The following is a 25,088-nucleotide window of genomic DNA, read 5'->3' as shown; positions in this document are numbered from 1 at the left end:
TATGACAACTGGCATTCCTGCATCTTACTATTGCCTTGAGTGGAAGTTTAACTTGCGATTTCAGCAGGTTATATAAGAAGATGTTTCTCCCTCGGGGTTACAGTAGTTTCTGATGTGTGAGTGTCTGACAGTAACAGACGCGCGCGCTGCAGAACTTCTTCCACATCAAACCCGCTCGCGCTTCATTTATTACAGAGATGATAAACAGCCACAATTACAGTTAATTCACTTTCTTTCTTTCTTGTTATTTATTAATTAATTATTATTATTATTATTATATTTAATCAATTTTCCTAAAACCATTTTAATATTTTATGTAGCATTTTATTTTCTAATGCTAGCCTACATAAAATAGTATATTCAGAAAATAAATATTCTTTATTTTATTTTTTATTTTTAATGCATTTTCTTTACAAAGTGTATAATCAGCATATTAACTGAATGTGAATTATTACATTAATATTTCTATCTATCTATCTATCTATCTATCTATCTATCTATCTATCTATCTATCTATCTATCTATCTATCTATCTATCTATCTATCTATCTATCTGTCTTTTTTATTCGTCAAGGGGCAAACACTATTTATTATTCTTATTAATGATAGCAATTATTATAATGGAGTAAATAGCATTTAGTTTCAATGATAATTATCTGTGCGTAATTTAACATGCTTTGTTTGTAGAAGTAGTTTCAGTGAATAGCAAAACATCGCAACTTCTCGTGCAGGATAGATTTGCCCTCTGCACAGACGGATAGTTCTGTGATTGGTCCGTCGCTCTGACAGTGACCAATCAGCAGTGGGGTCTTCGCTCTGACGTAGACAGCGCATTAGGTCACCGCCCACCGCTGGTTCTTCCAAATATAGTAGTGAGAATCTAAAGAGAGTCAGTGAGTCGAGCCTGAGTCTGAGTCGTGCTTCTGTTCAGCGTGTCTGTTTGGACCGGAACCCTCCAATTCGTTGCGCACAATTAGTCGTTGTCTCGAGCTGCATGAGTTTCTCTTCATTCCTCCTCCTCCTTCAACACTGAGTTGATGCTTCACTTCTGCGCAGCGCGCGCCGGACTCTCTGGATTATATTCTAGAACACGAGCAATAATCTCCACATCTCCACACATCTGAGACTCACGCGCCCCAAACACAACATGCTGTGGAAATTAGCAGATAACGTGAAGTATGAGGATGACTGCGAGGTAAGAGGAAGAAGCGCTAGAATCTGGGTAAAGAGCAGGTTTTATTGGAGAATTAAGCATATGTGTTGTCTGTTTATAATTTAAAAAATGAATATTCGACATGTTCTGTTTCCAAATAACATGCAAAGTGAGCTCTGGAAAAAGTTAACTATGCACTGGGGATGGCTGCTTAGTTATGCACGAAGTTACATTACTGTGGTATAGGAAAATATATGCTATTGTTTTTTAAAGCTTTTTACAACAAAACAGATGTAATTAACAGTTAGATATTTTAAATCTGACCTCGCGCCGATTTACAACCGCATGCAAAGTAGCCTACAAAATACAACCAAAATGCGTTCGTTTAATAGACGTGAAAAAGATTTGACTGCATGTGTTATTTTAGTAAATTCTAAACGCATTGTAAACTCATAAACAATTGCATAATAATATTTATTTTTGCAATTTAGTTACGCAGTTAATAATAAAATAATGATAATAACTATAGCTAATAATAATAAGGCTGTTGGCCTAAAGAAATATGCGCAATGACAGCAATAATACATTGAATTTGAAACTCAATCATTGCACGTGTTTTAAATTTTCATCCAGATTTGACTGGATCTTTTTAATGTGATTACATAAAAAAGTGAATTTTCCCTTCCTTCCTTTTTTTATTCACAATATTATCCAGTAGCGCAGGCATGATTGTTTTCGAATATCGGTTTTAATATGAATATGGATGAAAACTCTCAAGTGTAATTCATGTGCTCTCCATTAAGCTGTCTAGAAATGGCCCGCCGCTCATTGTCATTCATGTGTCTCTGGTGACAGTAACTATTGAGCAACTTTGCCAGACAATAGGAGGCATGAAAGCACGCAAGAGCTGAAAGACCAGCATGTCTGTTGATGTTTAATTCATGTGAATTAGAAAGAGAACAAATGACACTGTAAAAATGTTTGGTTAGGTAACCTCGAGAAAGGTTGCATATGATAACATCTAAATTAGCTGGCTGGAGTCAAAAAATCGTTATGAATACATTGGGTTAAATTAACAAAGTTGCATTTTAATGGTCTAACAACTGCATGTTTCAAGAAAACATTTATTCTGATGTTTTTGAGCATGCATATATCATTTTGCATCTTACATAAATTAATGAAAATGCAAAGACTAAAGTTCAGTTTTTAATTTGCATAAATTGCATAATTTCCAAGACCAATAATGTGAAGGAACCCAAATAAAGCATTTTTTCTATTTAGACTTAAAAAAAGAGATTTTATTTTTTACGACCTCAGATGTTAATTGCTTTCCTTGTGAAATGCATGCATTTATGCATTTGTCAGATTGCTTTTCTCCAAAGACATGCATGTCATCAGTATGTATAAATGAAGTATACTCATTGGTTTAATGTGGCGCACTCTCTATTTTAGCAGGAAAGACATGATGTTAGCAGCAATGGGAACTCCCGGTTACCTCACATCCCAGCGGTGAGCCAGCACCTCTACAGCCCGCCACCGTCCCTCTCACACACAGCCAGCTCAGACTTCCAGCCCCCGTACTTCCCCCCCCCTTACCAGCCTCTGCCGTACTCCCAGTCCGGCGACCCGTACTCTCACCTCGACCCGTTCAATATCAACTCACTACATCAGACTGCAGCATCTAACCAGCAGCAGTCATGGCCGGGACGGCAGGGTCAAGAGCCCATCGGGAGCCACGGGCGCGTCGGACTCGGAAGCCCCATCCTGGGTCTCGACGGGGGCTCGTCCGGGATGAGGCGGGATGGCTTCAGGAGACCCGATCTGCTGCCTCCACACATACATGGAATCGACTCCATAGGTGATAACATTGGATTGCACGATATAGGCCACGGAATGGATGATGTTCAGGTGAGTTAGTGTGATAAATGTTTATTTAATTCTCTCTTTTTTTTTTTTTTTTTGGATTAAATAGATAGTGATGCATTTCCTGGTCATTTCTTGCAGCATGAAGGTGATCACAGTAGTGTAATTCCTGATCACACAGTCATCAAAAAAGGTTGGTTGCATTTTTATTTTCTAACATGAATTTATCTCTTGCGTAGTTGTAGATTTAAGATTCAAATTGATATGAATGTTTAAGGGAAAGTGTATAATCTTTTTAATCACTTTTAGCATTCAGTGTTCTTATGGTGTGACAAATGAAAGTTAAAATATTCCATGTAGTCTCAAGAAATATGAGCTCATTAAAGCTGCGTACACAATAATTATAAAAAATTTGCATGCTATTTATAACATTCGGTTACACTTTAGATTAGGCTCCAATTCTCACTATTAGCCAACTATTAACAATGACGTTTGCCTCAGTAATCTCCTAATTACTGCTTATTAATAGTTAGTAAGGTCGTTGTTAAGTTTAGGTATTGTGTGGATTAAGGGATGTAGAATATGATCATGCAGAATAAGGCATTAATATGTGCTTTATAAGTATTAATAAACAGCCAATACCATAGTAATATGCATGATAATAAGCAACTAGTTAATAGTAAGAGTTAGACCCTAAACTAAAGTGTTAACAAACAATATTATTTGCAATTTAAGATTTCAGACTGCAGGTCTTTCCAAAATAATTTTTAAATATCAAAAAACCCTCTGTAATTTTGTGAAATGTGATTTGAATGAAATAGAACTATACTTTATCTTGATTCCTTCAAGCTGAATCATTTTGCATTTGCATATTAGCTTTTACTATTTACCTCGACCCAGAAGTGACATGATTAAAGACTAAAATCTCACACCTTTGCTGTCAGTGCAGTTTATGTGGAAAAACAAAGTGGGACTCCAGGTTTAGGCGTAGCTGAGGTGGTACTGGTTCATACATATATCACTAATCCTTTTGGTCATGTGTTCCATTGAACTAATCTGGCATTGATCCGCGAGGCATTCTGCCACTCTTTCAGCATGAATGGTAAGCAAAAGAAAGGGTTTCTCTCAAAATGGCAGACTAGCCAAAGTTGTAGATGTTGGGCAATCCTTAAAATGGTGTTTGCTCAGAGAGAGGAGGCCTAGGCCTGCTTTTTAGTCTTTTGAAACGGCACTGAACACTGTCAGAATGCAATTCTGCCCCACCACACACACACACACACGCACACACACACACACACATGCACACGCGCACACAGAAGAAGACAAGAATCAACTGTTGTCAGGGTGTGGCTGCTTTTAAACATGCATGGGTATTTTGTTCAGTCATATGCTGTGACATGAAATTGTCTTAAATAAGCGAAACTAAAAAACAGTTTTGAACGTCTGTTTGTTTTGTGGTATCACTAGCTGTTGAGATGAATGGTTTGAATCAATAATTTATTTGCTTCAGGTTGTCACAGCAAGCGGCGAGCCAATTTAGGACTAAATAATGACATATAATGAAACAAAAATGCCTACATTTGAAACAACAGAGTATCTTTACAATGTTTGTTTAATGTCTTTTAGTTTTGTTCATGGCTTTTGAGGTTGTCTAAGTTGACATCTAATTTGGTTAACTTCTTCAAATGCATGTGCACCACAATACCATAGAGTTTAATTGGTCTTGCATGACCTTTGACTTAAAAAAAGGTGCTTTCTCCTTCCCTTGTAACCTTCCCGTTGAGAAACCCTGATTAATTCCACAAGCATGTGAAGTTTTGCTCTTTGTACTTTTGAGATTCCTGCAAAGCTGTCAAATGGAAAAAATGAGAAGAATGCGTAAACACCCATAGATGCACTTAAGATTGAAACAAATGCAAAATTGATCTTTGGCAAAAACACTATATTTTTGAGATGATTTCTTGAGCATTTCTTGCAGTATAATGAGGTGTTTTGGTTTGCAGCGTCTGGTGTGTGTTGTGGTCAGGAGTTGAGAGTTCCTTGCTGAATCAATGTCTATGTCAATATTTTAGTCGTCATGATTATAGCGTGATTATAGCGTTCTGCAGTACGCTGTCCTGTTCTGGTTCATATCAAAATTTATGTCACATCAAAATCATCTTCATCTATACCATCTCAGCCTCCACTTTGCAAATGCAGATCATATTTATTCTTATTCTCACTCTAAAGAATCTCTAAATGCTGATCAAATATCCTATGCTAATGAAGCTTAACCGTGTCTTTTCTCCTTATAGTCTATTCAAGTTGTTATTTGTAAAAAATTAGACAAAGTCTGCAGTCAAAATCGAATCTTTGTCAATAACTCAAATGATCTGGTCTGTTATCCACAATTATTATATTTTGTTAATACCTTTATATAAGGGTTCAGTTGTTAACATTAGTTAACTACGTTAGTTGACAGTGAAAAACACTTCTAAAGCATTTATTCGTAGTTTATTATTCGTACTAATACATTATTAAAATCAAAAGTTGTATCTGTTCAACATTAACTAACAACAAACAATAACTAAGATTAATGAATACTGGATGAAATGTATTGCTCGTTGTTCGGTAGTTAATGCATTATCCAACGTTAACTAGTAGGACCTTATTTGAAAGTGTTACCGAAATTTTCGACGCAATACAGAAGATTTTACCATAAAACCTGATCTGTTTATTTCTTTCTCTTCTGTATTTCTGAAGCTGTTTGGTTGACGGCACGATATATTTCTCATCTCCAGGTCCGGTGTCCCTGCCAAAGGGAAATGCGTTTGGAATTCCCTTTCAGAAAGAGTCCCTGCTGGGAATGGTGTCAAATCCCACCGAGGTCTTCTGCTCCGTACCTGGCCGTCTCTCTCTTCTCAGCTCCACTTCCAAGTACAAAGTAACTGTGGCCGAAGTTCAGAGACGCTTGTCTCCACCGGAGTGTCTAAACGCATCTCTGCTCGGAGGGGTTTTACGCAGGTGAGCAGTTAGTGCACATGTACATTCATATTTGAAAATCTATTTATATGAACATATCAATACTATTGATATATTCACGTGTAAGACTGGAGCAAATAACAAAAAGATAGGTGGGTGAATATTATGAGCTTTGTCCAGGTCATATTTCATCCAAAATCCATAGTGAATAAAGCATATTTTATACCACCAGGACATTATTTTTATAACAATTACATTTTTATCACAAATTATCATTATCATAACGCAAAAACAAAAAATGATGATGTGAAATAAAACCATGCAATAGTTATATATTATGGTAGTATAAGAGGTAATATTCATTTATGCTGATTTCAATAAAAAGTATTGCAATCATTTACTGTAATGCAGTGAAAAATGGCTACAGTTGAAAAATAATATAATAATAATCACAATTGGAAATAATTGTTATAAACTCAAAAGTATGCTTATGAAAATCGTCACGATGCAAAATGGTCTTAAAACAAGCTACATTTTTTTTTTATCTGAAAAAAATGTAAGTTCTTCCGTTTTGTCTCTTGATTTTGGGAAGAAATGTGTCTTTTTGTGAGATTCCCCATGTGCATTTGGAAATCATGGTAAACAAAAAGTTGGATTATATGTGTATATGTTGGTTCATGTTTCGTACTATCTAGCTCCATTTGTGTGCATATAGATGAGATGTTGCTGATTTTAATTTCATTACAACAGACATAACCTACACTGTAAAAATTTAGTTTAAACTTAAAAAAATTAATTGTTCGTGCTGCCTTAAAATTTTAAGTTTAGTCAACTCAAATATCCATATTCACATTTCAAGTTGACTAAAATAAAATTTTGAATGCAGCATGAACACTTTTTTTTTTCAGTGTAATAGCATTGCCCTTTACTACTGGGAATATTTGTCTGTTCCCATGTGTGTGATGCAAACACACTGATATTGGTTAAGTAGGTCATATAGCTCAGGCGTTGGGAGGGGGAAGGGGAGGTGTCGGGCACTTACTCATGCCTCCTGCTAACAATCCCTTACCCCACAAGTGAAGGGTGATGCCAGGCCACAACTCTAGTCATGCATATCACAGAGGACGAAACAGCAAGTGGGCCTTTTGTCTGTGCTTGTATGCGTTTTTGTTGCACTGCATTTTAAACACTTGAGCTGTGACATCATTTTGTTTCATGAGCCTGTTTATTCTTGTGAATCTGGGTCCAAAACCTCTTTCCATATTGGCCTCTAAGTTGTATAACATAAACAAAACAAATTATATCCATGTGTTTCACCTGTGATGATTGAGCCTTTCGCTCTTGGTTACGGCACTGCTCGCTCAGACGAGCTTTATAAACATGCCGTTAAAATAAAAAAGTGCATTTTTTGCTATATGCTTACATATTTTGGAAAGTGAAATCAAGTCAGGTCAAATGTATATATATAGCGCTTTTCAAATCACATTTTCAGAGCAGCTTTACAGAAATTAATCTTTATATTATCTTAAGATCTTCATGCCTTATAGTTGCATTTTGCAGATTACAGCTGGGAGATAATAGAGTTTACAGTATACGCGAGTAATCATGTATGCTGGGCATACTTTATATAAACAGATGTGCAGTAATATAATAAAAAGCTCAGCGATAATATAACCATGACTATAATAATAATAAATCCACCTGGGTTTCTTAGCAAGCATGCACAAAAGCTTGTCTGATAATCTGACTGCTAACATAGGATTAGCAGGTTTAGCAAAAGGTCACTATATGAAATTCACAAATATCAATGTGCTAATTTTTGTTAATTTTACTACAAAGGGCAAAGTCAAAGAACGGTGGCCGATCTCTGAGAGAGAAACTGGATAAAATTGGGTTGAACTTGCCAGCGGGACGCAGAAAGGCTGCTAACGTCACTTTACTAACCGCCCTGGTGGAAGGTAAGCACTTTACAGTAAATCAGTCAATCGTCCGTCCGCATCTGTTTCTGTAAAATCAGCCACATGTCAGAGTTTTGGCATGAATGCCAAGAACATTAGCATATTTTAGACTACAAAATCTGTGGAGGACATCATGAAGTTCTAGACAGAAAAGTGAATGTTAAATGCTGGAATAAGCTACATGATTTTTGCACAGATTTGCAGTCTGGAGGAGTCAGAAAAGTCAGAGATTTTGACCAGTCTAAATTGACAGATTTCTCAGAAAACTGTGTGTGATGAGCATAGACTACAATATTTGAGCTTCAGACTTTGATTCAATCCAGTTGTAGGATTTTTGAGTAAATTTTAGAACAAATATTGTTTTCATTTGTCACGTCAAAATATAGTCACACTTGTATTGTTCACGGTTCCCGAATTGGAAAATAATGGGAGACGAATTTCATCTAGTCGAAACATTTGGTACTGCGCACCAAAAAAAATCTTACTGAAAGCTATTTTTTTTTTTATAATATTAACCTCAAATTCGGAAAACAGCTTGATTAGATTCATGGAAAATGTATATTTAATATAGAAATTGAAAATTGTATTTTTGTGCATTTTTCATAACAATAAATGTAATATTTTATAACTTTTTTATTCAAGTTAATAATCTTCCAAGTGTCTTCTTTAAAAAGAGACCAAACTTCTGTCTGTGTTCCAAAGCATTAAAGATTTATGACAGTTTAAGTTAAAAAAGTCAATAAATGGATTATAACTACTGCATAAATATAATTTAGTAACATAAGATCCCCTAAAAATACAAAATATGAAATAAAAAACATATATTTATTAAAAAACATATTATTATTATTATTATTTATTATTATTTATGTTTCTGAGTGAGTTTGCGGTGTTGAGAACAACGTGAAAGTCTGACGATCATCAGTCATTTAGTGCATGATGCCCAGTTGTTCTCTGTAACTATTTACAAAGTCGACAAATCTATGATGTCTAGTGTTTTAAAATCTGTTCAGATTCTAAAAGTTGTGTAGTTTATTTTTAGCCTCAAGTTGCAATAAATCCGTCTAAATTGGTTTAAATGACCTGCGACAAAATGGAAGGGTTAATCTATCCTCCCTGTGCTAAATGCTTAAACAAATGCTCTGGATAGATGTCTTGAAGTTCGATTGTAACTAACCTGTTACCAATTGAAACTTCCATAGAGCAAGTAATAATTCAAAACTTAGATAGCATCCAAAGGTCAGATATGTTAGCACTACGCATGTATTGGCAGAAGAGTCTTTAGTGTGCATGTAAGCGATCTTTAATTTCTTGACATTTCATCTCCACTTTTACCTTTTGCATGATAGCGAGCCGATGAGTCACAGAGACATTAGCGTAAAGACCACGAGTTAACTAGCACCAGGAGCGATGCAGAATACTTTTAGCTCTCTCTTTTAATGTCACCATTCTCAGCACTAATGGGAGCATGGGTCTGAAGCAGGAACATGACTAGAAGGCGTAGTTATTTACAGACCTTCAAAGCTGAATTAGGGCTTGTTATCACATGTTCGCTAGCCAAGAGGAGAGACTGACCTTAAAGACGACGACTGTGAATAATGTGCTAGTCTATCAATAAGAGCCTGTTGGGTCTAGGGGACCATTAGATGCCTTCAGCTATAAAGCCTCATTAAAGACATACAGTGTGACCACCACTATCCACAAAAGAGAGTCTATTCATCTGAATTCATCTTAGTTTAGAGAGCAAACGAGTCTCTCTGTGATGCCGTTTTGAGTCAGATCCAAACCGATGGATCCGACGGTGACTCAACGTTGTGGTTCAGTCACACGCTATACGTGAGTCACCTGATTCACATCTGATCTTGTCCACAGGTGAGGCCGTACACCTGGCGAGAGATTTTGGGTATGTCTGTGAGACAGAGTTTCCTGCAAAGGCCATCGCGGAATACCTTGGCCGACCGCACGTGGAACGCAATGAGATCAACTCTCGCAAAACCATGCTCTTGGCAGCCAAGTGAGTAACCATCCGTTTGTTCCTCCCATTTCTCATAAATCCCAACTCTTGAAGCATTAAGGTCAGGGTGGCCAAGCCCATTTTGATGGAGCCATTAAGAATGAGTCCCTTGCTTCTGATTGTGTCTCCGCCTAATCAAACGCCTGTGAGAAAGCTTCTGAAATTTCTGCTTTATGGTTTAATACTTTAACTGGTCATCTAATCTTTCAGGCAAATCTGTAAGGAGTTCACCGACTTGCTGACTCAGGACCGATCTCCTCTGGGAAACTCTAGGCCAGCTCCCATTCTGGAGCCAGGGATTCAAAGTTGCCTGACTCACTTCAGCCTCATTACCCACGGCTTCGGCTCTCCGGCCATCTGTGCGGCCATGACCTCGCTGCAAAACTACCTCAACGAGGCGCTCAAACAGGTGGACAAAATGTACATGGGCTCGAGCGGGGACTCCTCGCAGGCCTCGTCCGATGGCACCAACAAAGTAGATAAGATGGACAAGCACAGAAAGTGAGACTTGTTGAGTTGAGGTTGAACTGGATTGGACCATTTGAACGAAATAACCGTTTTTGTAGCGGAATTACCAGTTTTTACCAGATCTGACTCGTCGTCGTCGTCGTTGTTGTTGTTGTTGTTGTTGTAGTTGTCGATTCTGTTTCCGTTCTGCTTTGTTTTCCGACATCAAACTCAAAGCCCTCTTGGTCCACGTCTTGGTCTTCCAGCACTTTCTCCTCCACAATGACACAAAACACATTTCAATGCTTAGCCTTAGTCGAGAGAGTCGCGTATCGGGCGATCGCCTCGATTCAGACCGTCATCAGGAAGTTGTCTCTCAGAGGGGAACTGCAAAAGAGGAAGTTGTTGAGTTTCCCAAAGACACCATTTCAAGAGTTATTGTGGATTTTAACAATGTTTTCTTTCGCTACCGATCTGGGAGGAGGAAGTTTTGTTTCTCTGTGTCCTCCTCCTTGGTGCTGACCTCTTTATGGACTTACCAATGATGTGATTATTTTTGAGACATTATAACTTGTTCTACGCTTGACTTCATTGGACGCAGTGTTATTGTTCTTCTGTTTGTGGGAGTGTTATTAGCATGAGTGACAGTTTTGTGTGCAATGATATATATGATTACTAAACAACCCTATATCCACCGATCAATGGATGTTTATTACACAAGAAATTTGGCTTAAATTTCCACTTTTTGAACAACTGAGATCAATTGAAAAGTCCTTGTTGGAGTTTTGTTTAAGTTAAAATGATCAAATATCATACGGTTGTGTGTGTGTGTGTGTGTGTGTGTGTGTGTGTATGTGTGTGTATGTGTGTGTGCATGTTCAGTTTTGCATCTTTTTGATGCCTTTATGTCAGACTAGAAGTTACATTTTCCATTTGTCTTTCCCCAAATGTAAATATTTTCTAATTTATGTTGTAATTTAATGGGATTTGTAAATATTGGTACAATTATGGTGTTTGGTTCCACTTTCTAAAAAGATGTGTTAAGCTTTTATAAAGGGGTTTGTTTTTTTATCATATAGTGGTTAGGCTCTGGGATCGATATTCTTTATAGATATGTGTAATATTGGTTTGAAGCTGTAGGAATAAAAACTCAACACTCTTGAATTGCATTGACCAAGACTCCCCGTTTATGACGTTGAGTTGTACACTGCACCACACGCGTGCCAGTGAGGCATGCTGAACATAGACTATTCATGTGTATAAAGATTCCTTTTTAAAATAAATGTCAGTGATGCTCACAGACTCATTAAATATCAGTCGGTGTAAAAAAAAAAGCAAGTCAACCGTAAGCTTTCCTCTGAGAAGAGATGGACGCTCATGCTATTTGAAACACCTGTCTTACCTGGATTACTCTTCGAATGTTTGCTCGAAACAGACAGTTCCCTTCCTTTCATAACCATGTTATCTCGCAATTTGGCGTGACAGGACAACAGTAATGCGTGTGAAGTTTCCGCAGTGCTCTTTTCATATTTAAATCCTCTGCTGTGAAACTCTCAATGCGGTTTCATGAAGTGACGGGAGTGTTGAGAAGAGATAACAAAGCCATAAGAGAATATTGACCCAATGCTTTTCTTTTTTTTTACTATCATACTACTTTATTATTAATGCACCATGTGGTTGGTTGCAAAATCAATCAACGTTTTATTCATATCTTTATCCTTTTGTTTGTAAAGATAGCATGTGTATCTCACTTTGTTTAAATTCAGATGTTTGATATGCCAATGCAACTATCGCATCTCCTGATCAAAACCATCCCCTATCTTAACTCGTTCTCACAGCCAGTCAGTTTCTTGTGTGCGGTGTGATCGCAGGTGTGTGTGTGTTAGTCTCCGTTGAGTGACTGACTCATGCAACTGAACTGACAGAAGAGCAAGTGTGAGCTTCTCCCCTCAGAACCTGTCGGACCAGATGTGTGGCTTTACCGCGCACCAACAGTTGACTGTAACCGCCTGCACTTACTAGGGATTTTTTTCCTGCACAAGGCTGTAAGTTGAGACACACCAGCTATGATGGGCGACTGTAGTGTTTGTGGCAGAACTTCCTCCTCGTACCTGAAAGGTGTTGATCGGTGTGAAACGTGGGCACAGACAGACATGCACCCACATCGACACTGACTTCGAAAGGTCCCGTGATGATGACAAGCGTACACGGAAGTTTTACAAAGAGTTTGCGACATAACTTCATCTCTATAAGAAGCTACATCCGAGGATACGTTGTGCTTGTTTATATTGGCTGCAACCCAACTCTGAAAATGGCAATTGATAGTCATGTTTGTCTCCATACGTTTTAAATTATGTTGAAAAAAAGACTCTCCATGTTAAATCTCATCAGATTATATGAAGAAAAGCTGAGAGCTGTTGTCCTTGTACAATGCTACAATGTTGCTAAGGGTTTCAGAGTGATTTTAGGGTGTTGCTAAATTCTGTGTGCTTACTAGGCCAGTTTAAAAGTCTCTATGATATTCTGTTTATTACTTGAGGTTTGGCGTTTGTTTAAATCACTTACCTAAAAATGAACATTTTGTTATCATTAACTCACCACCCTCATATTGTTTTAAACCGGTATGCAGTTTTGTTTTCTGTGGAAAACTAAATATGAAATTTCAAAAAGTTTTTTTTTTGTCCATACCATGAAAGTCAATGGGGTGCAATGTTGTTTTTACTTTTAGTGCGTGAGCAAAAAATTTTAATATTTCTCAGAATATGATTTACAAAGTCATTCACGCTGTTTTCATATTAAATCTAAATAAACATGTAAGCATTTAAATCAGTCCTTACTCTTGACTAGATTTATCTAATATGTCTCTTAAAGGGATAGATAACCCAAAAATGAAAATGCTGTCATCATTTACTCACCATTTCCTTTGGAGGTCCAAAAACTATTTGGTTACCCACATCTTTAAAATATCTTCTTTTGTGTTCAGTAAGAAATGTATACAGGTTTTGAACAACTTGAGGGCGTGTAAATGATGATAGCACTTTCATGTTTGGTTGAACTATCTCTTTAACCTTTTTTTCATCATAATTTACATTTATTTATATACCAACACCTGAATAAAACAGCTCATATGCATGAAATGTAATTAGTCAAAATAGCCATAGGCATTAGGCCTTTCTCAGAAACTGTGTTGCTATGCTAAGCTAACATTAACGCAATCTCTTATGTTCTGGTTTTGCATAAATTACTGTTGTTAATATATGCAAATATCCTTATTAAGATGTGCAAAGCTTATTTGTTTAGGAACATATCTAGGTTTCTTGCAACCCATGATTGGTTGACCTATGCTAACGCAGGTCAAAGCCAATAGCGGAAAATGCTACGCTTCCGGATGACTGTGTCAGCTGCACAGCTATTTACAGTACATGTGCATTAAGAAAACAAATCTATTCCCAGACACTAATGTCAAGCACATAAATAATGGCTCGGCTGTTTGCCGTCATACTTTTATTTCTGTCTCTCAGAGAATGTCTTCTAGATGAAACCACTATAGTAACCTGTAGTAACACATTTCCTTGCATTTCTGAGCTGTCTGTCAAAGTCTGGTTTGTGTTATAGTCATTAGCAGTGACACTGATGGAAATAATGACTAACCGCTCTTTAAATGGAGTTTGTAAAGTCCCTCAACTCCAGTGCCTGGATGTTTTTGCATACTCCTTCAGAAAGATGTTTTAGAATATTATAATATTTAGAAGGAAATGTCGGATGTTGTCGTACACATGGAAGAGGGGGATGTTGCAAGAGTCAAGCCGAGTGGCTGCTTGCTGGTATGAGGAAGTCAAATAATGGGAACATAAAAGTTGGTGGAGGGACGGATGTGTGTGTGCGTTTAACGGGGGGCAGAACAACAGAGAATTCCTGCGGAAAATGCCGGGAATTAATTTAAATTACAGACGACGTGGAATTCTTCCTGAATGTTCAGCGGGTGGAGCAGAAGGAAATATAGGCACCTGGTGTGTGTGTGTGTGTGTGTGTGAGAGAGAGAGAGAGAGAGAGAGAGAGAGAGAGAGAGAGAGAGAGAGAGAGAGAGAGTGTGTGTGTGTGTGTGTGTGTGTGTGTGAGAGAGAGAGAGAGAGAGAGAGAGTGTGTGTGTGAGAGAGAGAGAGAGAGAGAGAGAGAGTGTGTGTGTGTGTGTGTGTGTGTGTGAGAGAGAGAGAGAGAGAGAGAGAGAGAGAGAGAGAGTGTGTGTGTGTGTGTGTGTGTGTGTGTGTGTGTGTGTGTGTGTGTGTGTGTGTGTGTGTGTGTGTGTGTGTGTGTGTGTGTGTGTGTGTCATCCTTAAGGAACATTTTTTATTTTATTTTAAACTTTTGCATTTGTGTTTGGATGGGACTCTCTGTTTGGGGACCAATTGAAGACTAATGGGAATTAAGGACAACCTTGCAAAGTACTAATAACTAGAGGCCGAACCCTGAAGACGTATATTTTTTTTCACTTTTATCGCAATAATTTATAATTAATAATTATGAACAGATCAGTGAATTATTTCTGGTAGTGTCACTGTTTTTATCTAACAGAAAATGATCTGGGGAAAAAAACATACATAAAACAAATATTAAGTCGTTTATTAAATTATTTTTTTTTGAAAATGAATGTGTTTAAAAAAATAAATAACACAATGTGGACATACAAATTGGCTGATAATCCATTTTTTTTTTTAAAGAATTAGAATTACTGTCAATTGAATTACTGTAATTTGTCCTGAATTAATTTGTCCTGTTAATTAAAACAATTTTAGTGTGTGTTTTTAGTTTTTAATGTGTGTCAGAAAGCGACTTTTTTTTAAAGTCATTTTTTTTACTTGTTAATTATTACACAATAGCACTGTTTCCTGAAATCGCCCCAGAACAGTGTAGGGTGGGCCAGATTTGATACGCTATCCTGAACTGACTCTCCTCTTCATCCTTTCTCGGACCCATTCTGTGGGAATGTGATGGTCTGCCTGCGTCTTCAGTGTCACCCACCCAAACACCCCCTCCCTCGCCACAACACGTACCGCCAATTAGCCTGCGCTATCGCTAGCGAAGCCGCGGCCTCCTCACCCCTCCACGGCAGACAACAGATGTCCGTCTTTCTGCGGGAACCGTACAAAACAGCAAGATGGTTCTTGCTTTCTCAGAAACAACCATTACCTACTTTCCTGCGCAAGAAATTACTCCACGGCTCACAAGACATATCCAGCTTAATTAAAAGCATCTGTCCCGCCTAACGAAACGCAGCTAGTCCTGTTTATTCTCCTATAATGCACTAAACAGCGCTAATCAAAACAACCTGGCTGAATTCCCTGTCCAACATTGAAGCCATTATCAGATGCAAGGGCTCTCGGCTCTCAAAGAGTACTTTGTTCAATCTTTTCTAGCAAAAAACTAAACAAAAACCTGAGTCTTTCTTGTTGGTAGGAATTATCTCTAATTTTCTTACCTTTGATGCATAAAAAACAAGGCCATGTACAATAAGTCTGTTATTCAGCATGCTTTATATGTCCAGTGCAAATCTTTGGATGTTCCATGTTTTGTCCATTGAACTGTTGACATCAAGTTTAAAAAAAACGTCCAGATCGGCTCTTCTATTGATTGGGCTGTTGATGTTAATCCTGCGTGTTCATATCCACCATATGGCTGATTCTCATGGTCCAGGGACGCTTCTTCTACAGCGCGATGTGAACGACTGTTAGTAAACCACCTGTCATTGATGGTGCATGTTGATCCTTTATTTTGATCATCACTTTGACTCCTACTTGTAAAATGTAAGTGTCATCGTGATCCAGTGACATTTTATACACTTTTTGTTGTTTAGGACACATTAAATTGGTCAAAAGTGACCGTAAAGACATAACATTACAAACTATTTCTATTTTAAATAAACACTGTTCTTTTAAAATTTCTATTCATCAAAAAATCCTGAAAAAATTATATTGAAGAAAAGCTTTTCAAAAAAAATGTTTCATGAGCAGTAAATCATCATATTCGAATGATTTCTGTAGGATCATGTGACACTGAAGACTGGAGTAATGATGCTGAAAATTCTGCTTTGATCACAGGAATACATTACATCTTTCAATATATTCACATAAAAAAAGTTATTTTGAATTGTAATTATATGTCACAATATTGCTGTATTTTTGATCAAATAAATGCATCCTTGGTGAGCAAAAGAGACTTCTTTAAATCTTACCGACGTCAAACTTTTGAATTATTTTTGATTTTTGTAAAGCTTTTTGAAGTAGTTTGTCATTTAAAGGGAATGTTCACCCAAAAAAGAAAGATTCTCTCATCATTTATTCAACCTTATCATATAAATCCATAGATATATACACTAGAATTAGATGTCGCCTTGGCTACGGCAGTTCATTGGATCGAATGCGTCAATAGAGCCGCCATCATGGAACAGGGGAGCGCCTCCTCTTTAATGCATCAGCGTCAATGTAGGAAAAGGTCTAACGGAAATAAAATCATCATGAGTGCGATTTTCTAGTTTTTTTTTTTGGTTCGTTACAACGGTCAGACATGTATTTATCATTGAGTCCAGAGAAAATTTAAGGTTTTGTAATTAAGATAACTACTTCTTTTTCAAAATATAATGCATAGTGCTAGTAGGCCTAAGTTTATTAGTCACATTCTTCCACTTGAGTAAACTTAGAATGAAATATCGCTACGTACCTTAGCCTACTGCATGCAAAATTGGCTACAATGGTGTGACTATACATGTTAATTTAAACATTTAAATTATATTGGTTTATTAAATATGATACACAAAGCAATTTGCAGGTGAAAGCAAATCACAAATGGCCTGAGAAGTTTTGAGGTCTGCATCTGAAGCTTGTTGCCAAAACCTGCCTGGAACTACACGATAATACGATACATTAGGTGGACGTTTCAACTTAAGACTCATCTCCGTTAGCCAAGAATGCTGACTGAAGTTAGCGTAGCATGCTTGCTGGAAATAGATGGAGACTGAACTCGGCCACACAGCGCCAGTTGGAGAAACTATTGAATAGAGACCAAAACAACTGTCCACATTGTTGGTTTTTCTAACTGTCGAAAACTAATGGGTAACTAGCAAGCTAACTAGCATGGATTAGCTGCGGTCGTTAACCAAGGACTGAAACAAATCAACGTGAATGTGTAAAACACATTCTCACTTGTGAAATGTAATCCCTTGCTGTCTGGTTTTTAGATTTTGTTTGTGTGAACATCCATACGCAGCACAAAAGTCCGGCATCATCCATGAATTTGAAGTACAGGTGGAGATAGCAGTGTTAGCTACTTCCTATGACAAGACCCCTGTTCCAAGATGGCGGCGGTTTTGACGCATCCTTAGAACCCCAAGGCGACATCTTGTGTATATATCTATGTTATAAATCAATGGTTTGGGTCTACTGTCATACGAGCGTTCATGAGGGGGGCGTTGTGAAGTTTGCTCAAAAGTAACGCAGAAGCACAGAGAAATGAACAACACACTTATGTCACGTGTCACAACATCCCCTGTATGATCTCTCGAATTACTGTAGACCGGAAGCATTGATATAGAAAAGTAAAAATGTTTTGTATTTTTCACACACACCTCTATGGATTGGCTTCAGAAGTAGGGTGAATACCGGAGCTTTGTTCTGCGTCCCACAAGACGTAATCAGTGTCTCTGAAATTACAATACTACAATAAGAAATATAATACTAAACAATGTGATTGCCGTTTAAAAAATCCATTTGTGCAGCCGTTGTAGCTAGAGCGGGAAAATAACCCATTCGTAGAGAGGCACCAGGACCTTATCAAAACTCACCAGCCAGGACAACAAAAACATACCAGTTCAAGATGCACTGAACATTTGTGGTTTGGATAGTCTACTACAGGAATATAAACTAGTCGTTACTAAAATTTATTTTAGTAAAAAAAAATAGATTTTTACCTATAATAGCCTGTTATTCAATTCATTATATTTAGTGGCAGGGTTGGACATGAACTTTTTTGTTCACCAGCGACTGTGGCTAGTGGTTTCCACTCAGCATATATACTGGCCACACTTTTGACATTGATACCATGGGGAAAAACGGCCATTTAAATATTTTTAATATCTCATAATTTGGCAGCAGATTTATTAGGCTGCTGTCACTTTAAGACCTGATACACGGATCCATTATACTGTTACACATGCGTTTTCTTTCTCAACTGTTTACATTCACTTAAAACATAACTGACTGCATTTACATGAATACTGAGAGGCGGCTTTATGTGCCACACTTTGGGTGTCAGCATAAAAATATGAGGAATCCCTCACTGAAATTCAAGCCAAGTAACACCAACAATATTCATCCTGAGCAAATTTAACTAAAGTGAGTGAGGAGAGGCGGGTTTGTGTGTCACTGCTGAAATACACCCACATATTGCGAGTTGTCGGGTGTTAATGTCAAGCCCTGTTTAGTAAACTGAATGGATCCAGTAGAGGAAAATTTGTATTGTATCACTCGAAACTGGGCAAATTGAGTGCCAGTCACAGAGCCGGTCACAATTAACAAAGCTTATCAGCGATTTAAAACATTATCATTCAACGTAATGGCAAATATATGAAAGCTTCTTTCCGCCACAGAATGAACAATATAAAAGGTAATTGTGACTTTTTTTCTCACAATTCTGACTTTTTTTCTCACAAGTGCACTTGTGTTTGTGTTACACAAAAAGAATTACATCTCGCAATTCTGTCATTATTTCTCATTGCGAGATATAAAGTCAGAATTGATTGATATAAAGTCGCAATTGCAAGTTATAAAGTCAGAATTGCGTGATATAAAGTCGCAATTGGGTGTTAAGTCAGAAATATGAGATATATACTCGTAATTCTGACTTTTTCTCTCAGAATTGCATCTCGCAATTCTGACTTTATAATACGCAATTGGGAGATATTAAGTCAGAATTGTATGATATAAAGTCGCAATTGCGTGTTATAAAGTCAGAATTGTGAGATATAAACTATTCTGAGAATTCTAGAATTGGACTTTATAACTCGCAATTGTGAGAAAGTATGTCAGAATTGCAAGATAATATATATTTTTTTTATAATTATTATTTTGTAATTATTTTTTATAATTGCAATTATGTGTTATAAACTCAGAATTGCGTGATATAAAGTTGGAATTGCGAGAAAAAAAGTCAGAATTGTTTTTTTTTCCTCGCGATTCTGACTTTATATCACGCAATTGCAACTTTATATTACGAAATTCTGACTTTATATCACGCAATTGCAACTTTATGTCTCGCAATTCTGACTTTATATCACGCAATTGCGACTTTATATTATGCAATTCTGAGAAATAAAGTGACAATTATCTTTTACAATGTTTTATTCTGTGGCGGAAACAAGCTTCCATATAAATAGGCTTTCCAACTAATGTAAATAAATATTTCCATACAGTAGTAAATTTATCTTTCTCACACATGTCATGCACTGTCCCGTAAAATCTGTCCAGCAACTGCAACAGAGCAGTAACCCGGTGGACGGTGGTCACCCTATTCTTTTTGGTCCAGCGGGGTCGTGTGGATTATCGTCACGATCGCTGTGTGTGGTTTTTCAACCGAGCGACACCCATTCACTTCCATCATATGGATTCACAGAGATGGATTATTTTCCCAAAATCTTCCTTTGTGTTCATCTGAAGAAAGCATGTCATACACCTTTGGGACGGCATGTGATTATTTTTTTACTTGTCAGAGTACTTCCTACATATCTAGGGTGACCAGATTTCTCGGAGTGGAATACGGGACAGATACAGAACGCATGCGTATAGAGCAGGGATGGGCAACTCCGGTCCTCGAGGGCCGCTGTCCTGCAGAGTTTAGCTCCAACCCTAATTAAACACACCTGAACAAGCTAATCAATGTTTTCAGGATTACTAAAAAATATTTTTTGTCAGGGTTGGAGCTAAACTCTGCAGGACAGTGGCCCTCGAGGACCGGAGTTGCCCAACCCTGGTATAGAGGGAATGCACGTGACGTCACCGTTGGCCGGAGTGACTGCAGTTACGCCCACAAGTGGCAAAAAGACTGAGCGGCAGCATTGAATTTCAGTGTGAATGCTGCGGAAAAACACACAAAACGCGTCTAAAACGGGAAAGAGCTTTGAGACTGACTGTACAACTAGATTTGACAAGAAATATGAGGAATATTTTTACAGACTACCTAAAGCTACAGAACAGAGAAGCAAATAGATCGCTACAATTCATAGAAACAACTGGACTCCAGGCAGCGAAAGGTGGATTTGCAGTTATCCTTTTTGTGTCAATATGCTGAATTTAGTGGTAAAATCATTCTCTATATATTGTATTGTTTTATATTGCAGTGACAACTCATCAATCAAATATTTACCACTGTATATTCTGTATAATTTGACATTTTTAAATAAACACTGACAAAAAACTATACAAGTTTTAAGTCTCTAGACGATATGATGATATATATAACATTGATAAGTGATCACCTGGATTTAGACCTGCCTATTTTGTATTTATATAAAGCATTCACAGGCAAATTTGCTGTATGTATTTCCCTGGTGTCGAAATCAGGCACATATAAATGTCAGGAAACACGATTCCTGGCTGCATGTTAATATCCATGGATCACTGGATCTTTAGTAAGTTGTAAGGAACACTACATTGAGTCCAATCTTTAGTTTAAACTGATAATCGTTTGTTTTACTTGCGTTTTCGCAGTTTCCCCTATTAAATCCAGTCACGCAGCAGCTCTTCTGCCACTCAGTCCGGCTGAGGGGGCGTGTTCCGGCGGGAAAGTGACGTTAATGCATTCCCAATGCGTCTTACATGCGTTTCATTAGGCACACTAGCACAGACACACAAGGTCTCTCCCTCTCTGTCATGCGCGCGCTACACGGTTTGAACGTAACATATATATTCACTTAGCCTTTCGGAAACGAAACCTATTATATATAAAAATATATATATATACTAACGATGAAATAAGGGACAAAACATGATTTTTTCAGAATAAGTCGGGACACTAAAATTAGAGTGGAAATACGGGGCTGTCCCGGGAAAAACGGGACGTCTGGTCACCCTATACATATCTGATCCAAAAGGATCAAAAGGAAATCGCTTTTGTTACTGCAATGTCATTCAGTAATGCTGTTAAAATGTTGCGTAGCTAATAACTGTTTATTATGTTTTAAGACCCCCCTTCAACCTTTTGTTTGGTCTTTCCGTGGGGAGAATCAAGCTTTAAATAGGCTGTCCAGACTCTCCCAAACACTCCCATACACACCCTTCTCATCCCAGCATGGGACGAAGTATTTCTCCATTTTGATTTGACCCATCGTGACTCCGATACCATGATCCTCTCTATCTAACCATCTCAGCCCTTTTCATTTTCCACATGAAGAGGCTTCGAGGAAAAATTACTAAACTAAACGGGTTGTTAAAGACCATAATTACACCACTATCAACATTATTTTCCAGCATCATTAAGCAGGGTTGCACATCATGCAGTGTTAGATGATGGCATGTTCACTGTATGAACGTACTGTCTAATATGCTGTCAGTTCATGTCTTTGTGACTGATTCAGATTTTATTTGTCAGGTTGCTCTTCCATTGCTTAGAAGATGTTCTCAGACTAAAGTATCAATTTATATGTTATTAAGATTATGGATGAGGAATTATCACAAATTAAAATGTGTGGGTCATTGATTGCACAATTTCTACAAGGATCTCACGGCAGAAACTGATCAAACGGATGAGATACGTTCTTATATTGAGATCTTATACTGATGAATGACTGTACGTGTCTTCTCAGGTCAATTTTGTCAGTGAATTTCACCAGAACTTGTCAGTTAACACATGGCAAAGCTCCCGTTCAAAAAGACACAGGTGTAATTCGGGTTGGTCGTGCTGGACAAACACATTGTGGTTTATTAACAGTAACAGCAACAGATGTGCAAGTGCAACCGCTAACAGTGTCTACATTTTGAACGTTATGAATAATGAAATGCTAATGAATAATCCTGCCTAAATATACTGTAACTTGTTACTTGTCTTTCTTCGGCTGAGCTTATTCCTGGCAAACGTCTGTCATGCAATACGATGACATCTGCAAAGTTTGGCTTTTATTTAGGCTTTCTTTGAAGACACACACACACACACACACACACACACACACACACACACACACACACACACACACACACACACACACACACACACACACACACACACACACACACACACACACACACACACACACACACACACACACACATTGGCATCAATGTCTTCTAAGATCATTTTTAATTCCATGCAGCAAATAGTAACAAATAGTTGCATGAAAACAAGCAGATTAAATTGACTAGGTTGAGGAAATCTTAATGCAATATGCATCACATGGTCAGTGATGGACTAGATGGTCGTTTTTTGTTATTTATGTTTAAATACTAAAAAGCAGCTTGTTTTAAAATGTCAGATGATGAGCAGTTATACACTTTAATTTTTTTTACTCCCGTCTTCAGTTTCACATGATCCTTCAGAAATCATTCAATATACATTTGCTGCTCAAGAAACATTTCTGATTATTAGATTTAATACTTTATATTCAAGTAAAGACACTTATAATGTTATAAATGAATTCTATTTTAAATAAATGTTCTTTTTAACTTTCTATTCATCAAAGAATACTGGAAAAATAATCACAGTTCCCACAAAGGTATTAAGCAGCAAAAACTTCAACACTGGTAATAATTATAACCATATTATAATTAAGCACCAATAATAATTGGGCACTAAACTATCATATTATAGTGATTTGTGAAGGATCATGTGACACTGAAGACTGGAGTAATGATGCTGAACATTCAGCTTTGATCACAGGAATAAATTACAGTAAACTATATATTCACATAGAAAACAGTTATTTTAAACTGTAATATTTTTTCATAATATTACTGATTTAACTGCATTTTTGATCAAATAAATGCAGCCTTGATGAGTAGAAAATATATATTTTTTTAATCTTAATGTTTCCGAGACATTCAGCTTTCGTGAAACAGTCAATAATCTAGATGTGTGTCAAGTTGACCTGGAGATTACTGAACTAACTCACTAAGCCAGGTACAAGGAACCAGATCCCATAAGATCCCGCGGTAAGCAGCATGTGGAAGGCTGTTCTGGAAACTATGAGAGAAAGAAAGAGAGAGATTAAAAAAGACAAAGAGAGCGAGGCACAGCGCCTAAAGGCGTAGACCAGTCTTTATGGTTCAGCGAAAGGTAAAACTCATTACTCGTTCTGCCATCTCCAACCAGCTGTCTTGCATGGCTAAAAAAAGGTCTTGAGGCCTTCCGCCTTCATACTGATAACACACAAATTTGGGACAGTGATATAAAGCAGAATATACTCAAATTAGCATGTGCATGATAGGAACCGCTTACAGTTCAATGTCAACACAAATTCAGGTTCATTGATACATTTCCAGTTTCCAGATGAAAAGTTTATTGCTTTAACTGTTTCTCTTTCTTGTATTTCACAACACGTTTTTTAAAGAACCATTAAGATGTTTCACCTAAAATACCGAAAAAAATCTTTAGAGAAAAAAAAAATGGAGATTAAAATTTTGTTTTTTTGTTTTTTGAAATGCAGCAAAAGTAAAGAGCTATAAAACTGGGCCAATTTTTTACATTTGATCTTTGAAAAAAAAAAAAATGTTTGAGAAAGTATTGCAAACTTTTCTGAAACTCGAGAGAAGAAGTTGATTTTTTTTTTCTTTTTGTGAAAAAAATTGGAAGTTTCCATTTGTTATCCAAATGGGAAACACAATTGAGATGATACTTTTGTGATTATGAGCTTAACACAAAATTTCTCCAATTTTTCCATAATAATTCTCATTCATTCATGTCAGTGCAGAGCATCAAGTAAAATCCATTCATTTCACATTACACTTTCTAACGGGAAGCGTTGAAGTTTCCTCAGAGAACCGCACAGTTTAAATGCACTCATGTGAATACCAAAATTAGCAGTGACTTAAAAGTTGGGCGCTTTTACTTCAAGCTCTCACAATAAACAAAAACAACAAATAACCACTAAAAAATGTCATCTGGTGCAGTAAACATGCCACACTTTGTCTAAAACCTGGAATGAATCTTACAGACATTAAGTGTTTCCAGTCTAGGGTGAATCATGGCTCAACCACACTCATTTCCTGTATGTGTTTATCTGGGGGGTGTGTTCGCTGTCCGGGCTTGTTTTTAGGGCAAAACTGGATAGAAAGAGGGAGGATGACTGGAGCTGTAGTAACTGAAGGGATAAAACATTTTTTTTTTTTTTTTTACATTTAAACCAATCACAGAGCTTACAGAATGGAATAATTCACACATAAATGAAAATTCCATCATCACATCACATGGAAATGGAATGTTGGTAGCACCTTATTTCAATGGTCCAATTTAGACATTATGACTATAAGTAACGTTACACCTACATGTCAACTAACTCTCATTAGTAGACTATTATAATTTCTGCAAACACTTTATTTTGATGCTTCCCATTCTACCGACCCCGAGTAACTTTGCAACTACGTCGCAACTTATTCTAACAGGTTACTCTTTATTTTGATGGTCCACTTAATATATACAAACTTAACTTTGCAATTAC

General features: G+C 37.2%; 1 protein-coding gene across 8 annotated transcripts in view; it reads left to right on the top strand.

The window, feature by feature from the left end:
* tfap2c (transcription factor AP-2 gamma (activating enhancer binding protein 2 gamma)) overlaps positions 1-11,565 on the top strand; it is a 13,245-nt gene extending 1,680 nt beyond the window's left edge. The window contains exons 1-7 of one of the 8 annotated variants that reach the window (XM_077197676.1): positions 730-1,195; positions 2,606-3,061; positions 3,158-3,209; positions 5,797-6,019; positions 7,817-7,935; positions 9,808-9,949; positions 10,160-11,565. In XM_077197676.1, the coding sequence (XP_077053791.1) occupies positions 1,148-1,195; positions 2,606-3,061; positions 3,158-3,209; positions 5,797-6,019; positions 7,817-7,935; positions 9,808-9,949; positions 10,160-10,454 (1,335 nt within the window). In that variant the 5' untranslated portion in view covers positions 730-1,147 and the 3' untranslated portion in view covers positions 10,455-11,565. Of the gene's footprint in view, positions 1-729; positions 1,223-2,605; positions 3,062-3,125; positions 3,210-5,796; positions 6,020-7,816; positions 7,936-9,807; positions 9,950-10,159 lie in introns of those variants that run through there. The other 7 variants (XM_077197678.1, XM_077197675.1, XM_077197674.1 and 4 more) reach the window with 7 other exon arrangements.
* The last annotated feature ends 13,523 nt before the right edge of the window (positions 11,566-25,088 follow it).

The sequence above is a fragment of the Siphateles boraxobius genome, unplaced genomic scaffold (assembly GCF_051911475.1).
Source record: "Siphateles boraxobius isolate OS27281-9 unplaced genomic scaffold, OSU_SipBor_1 41, whole genome shotgun sequence".
In the NCBI taxonomy this organism is placed as follows: Eukaryota; Metazoa; Chordata; class Actinopteri; order Cypriniformes; family Leuciscidae; genus Siphateles; species Siphateles boraxobius.
The sequence above is the reverse complement of the archived record's forward strand: the minus strand, read 5'-3'. Positions and strand labels throughout refer to the sequence as shown.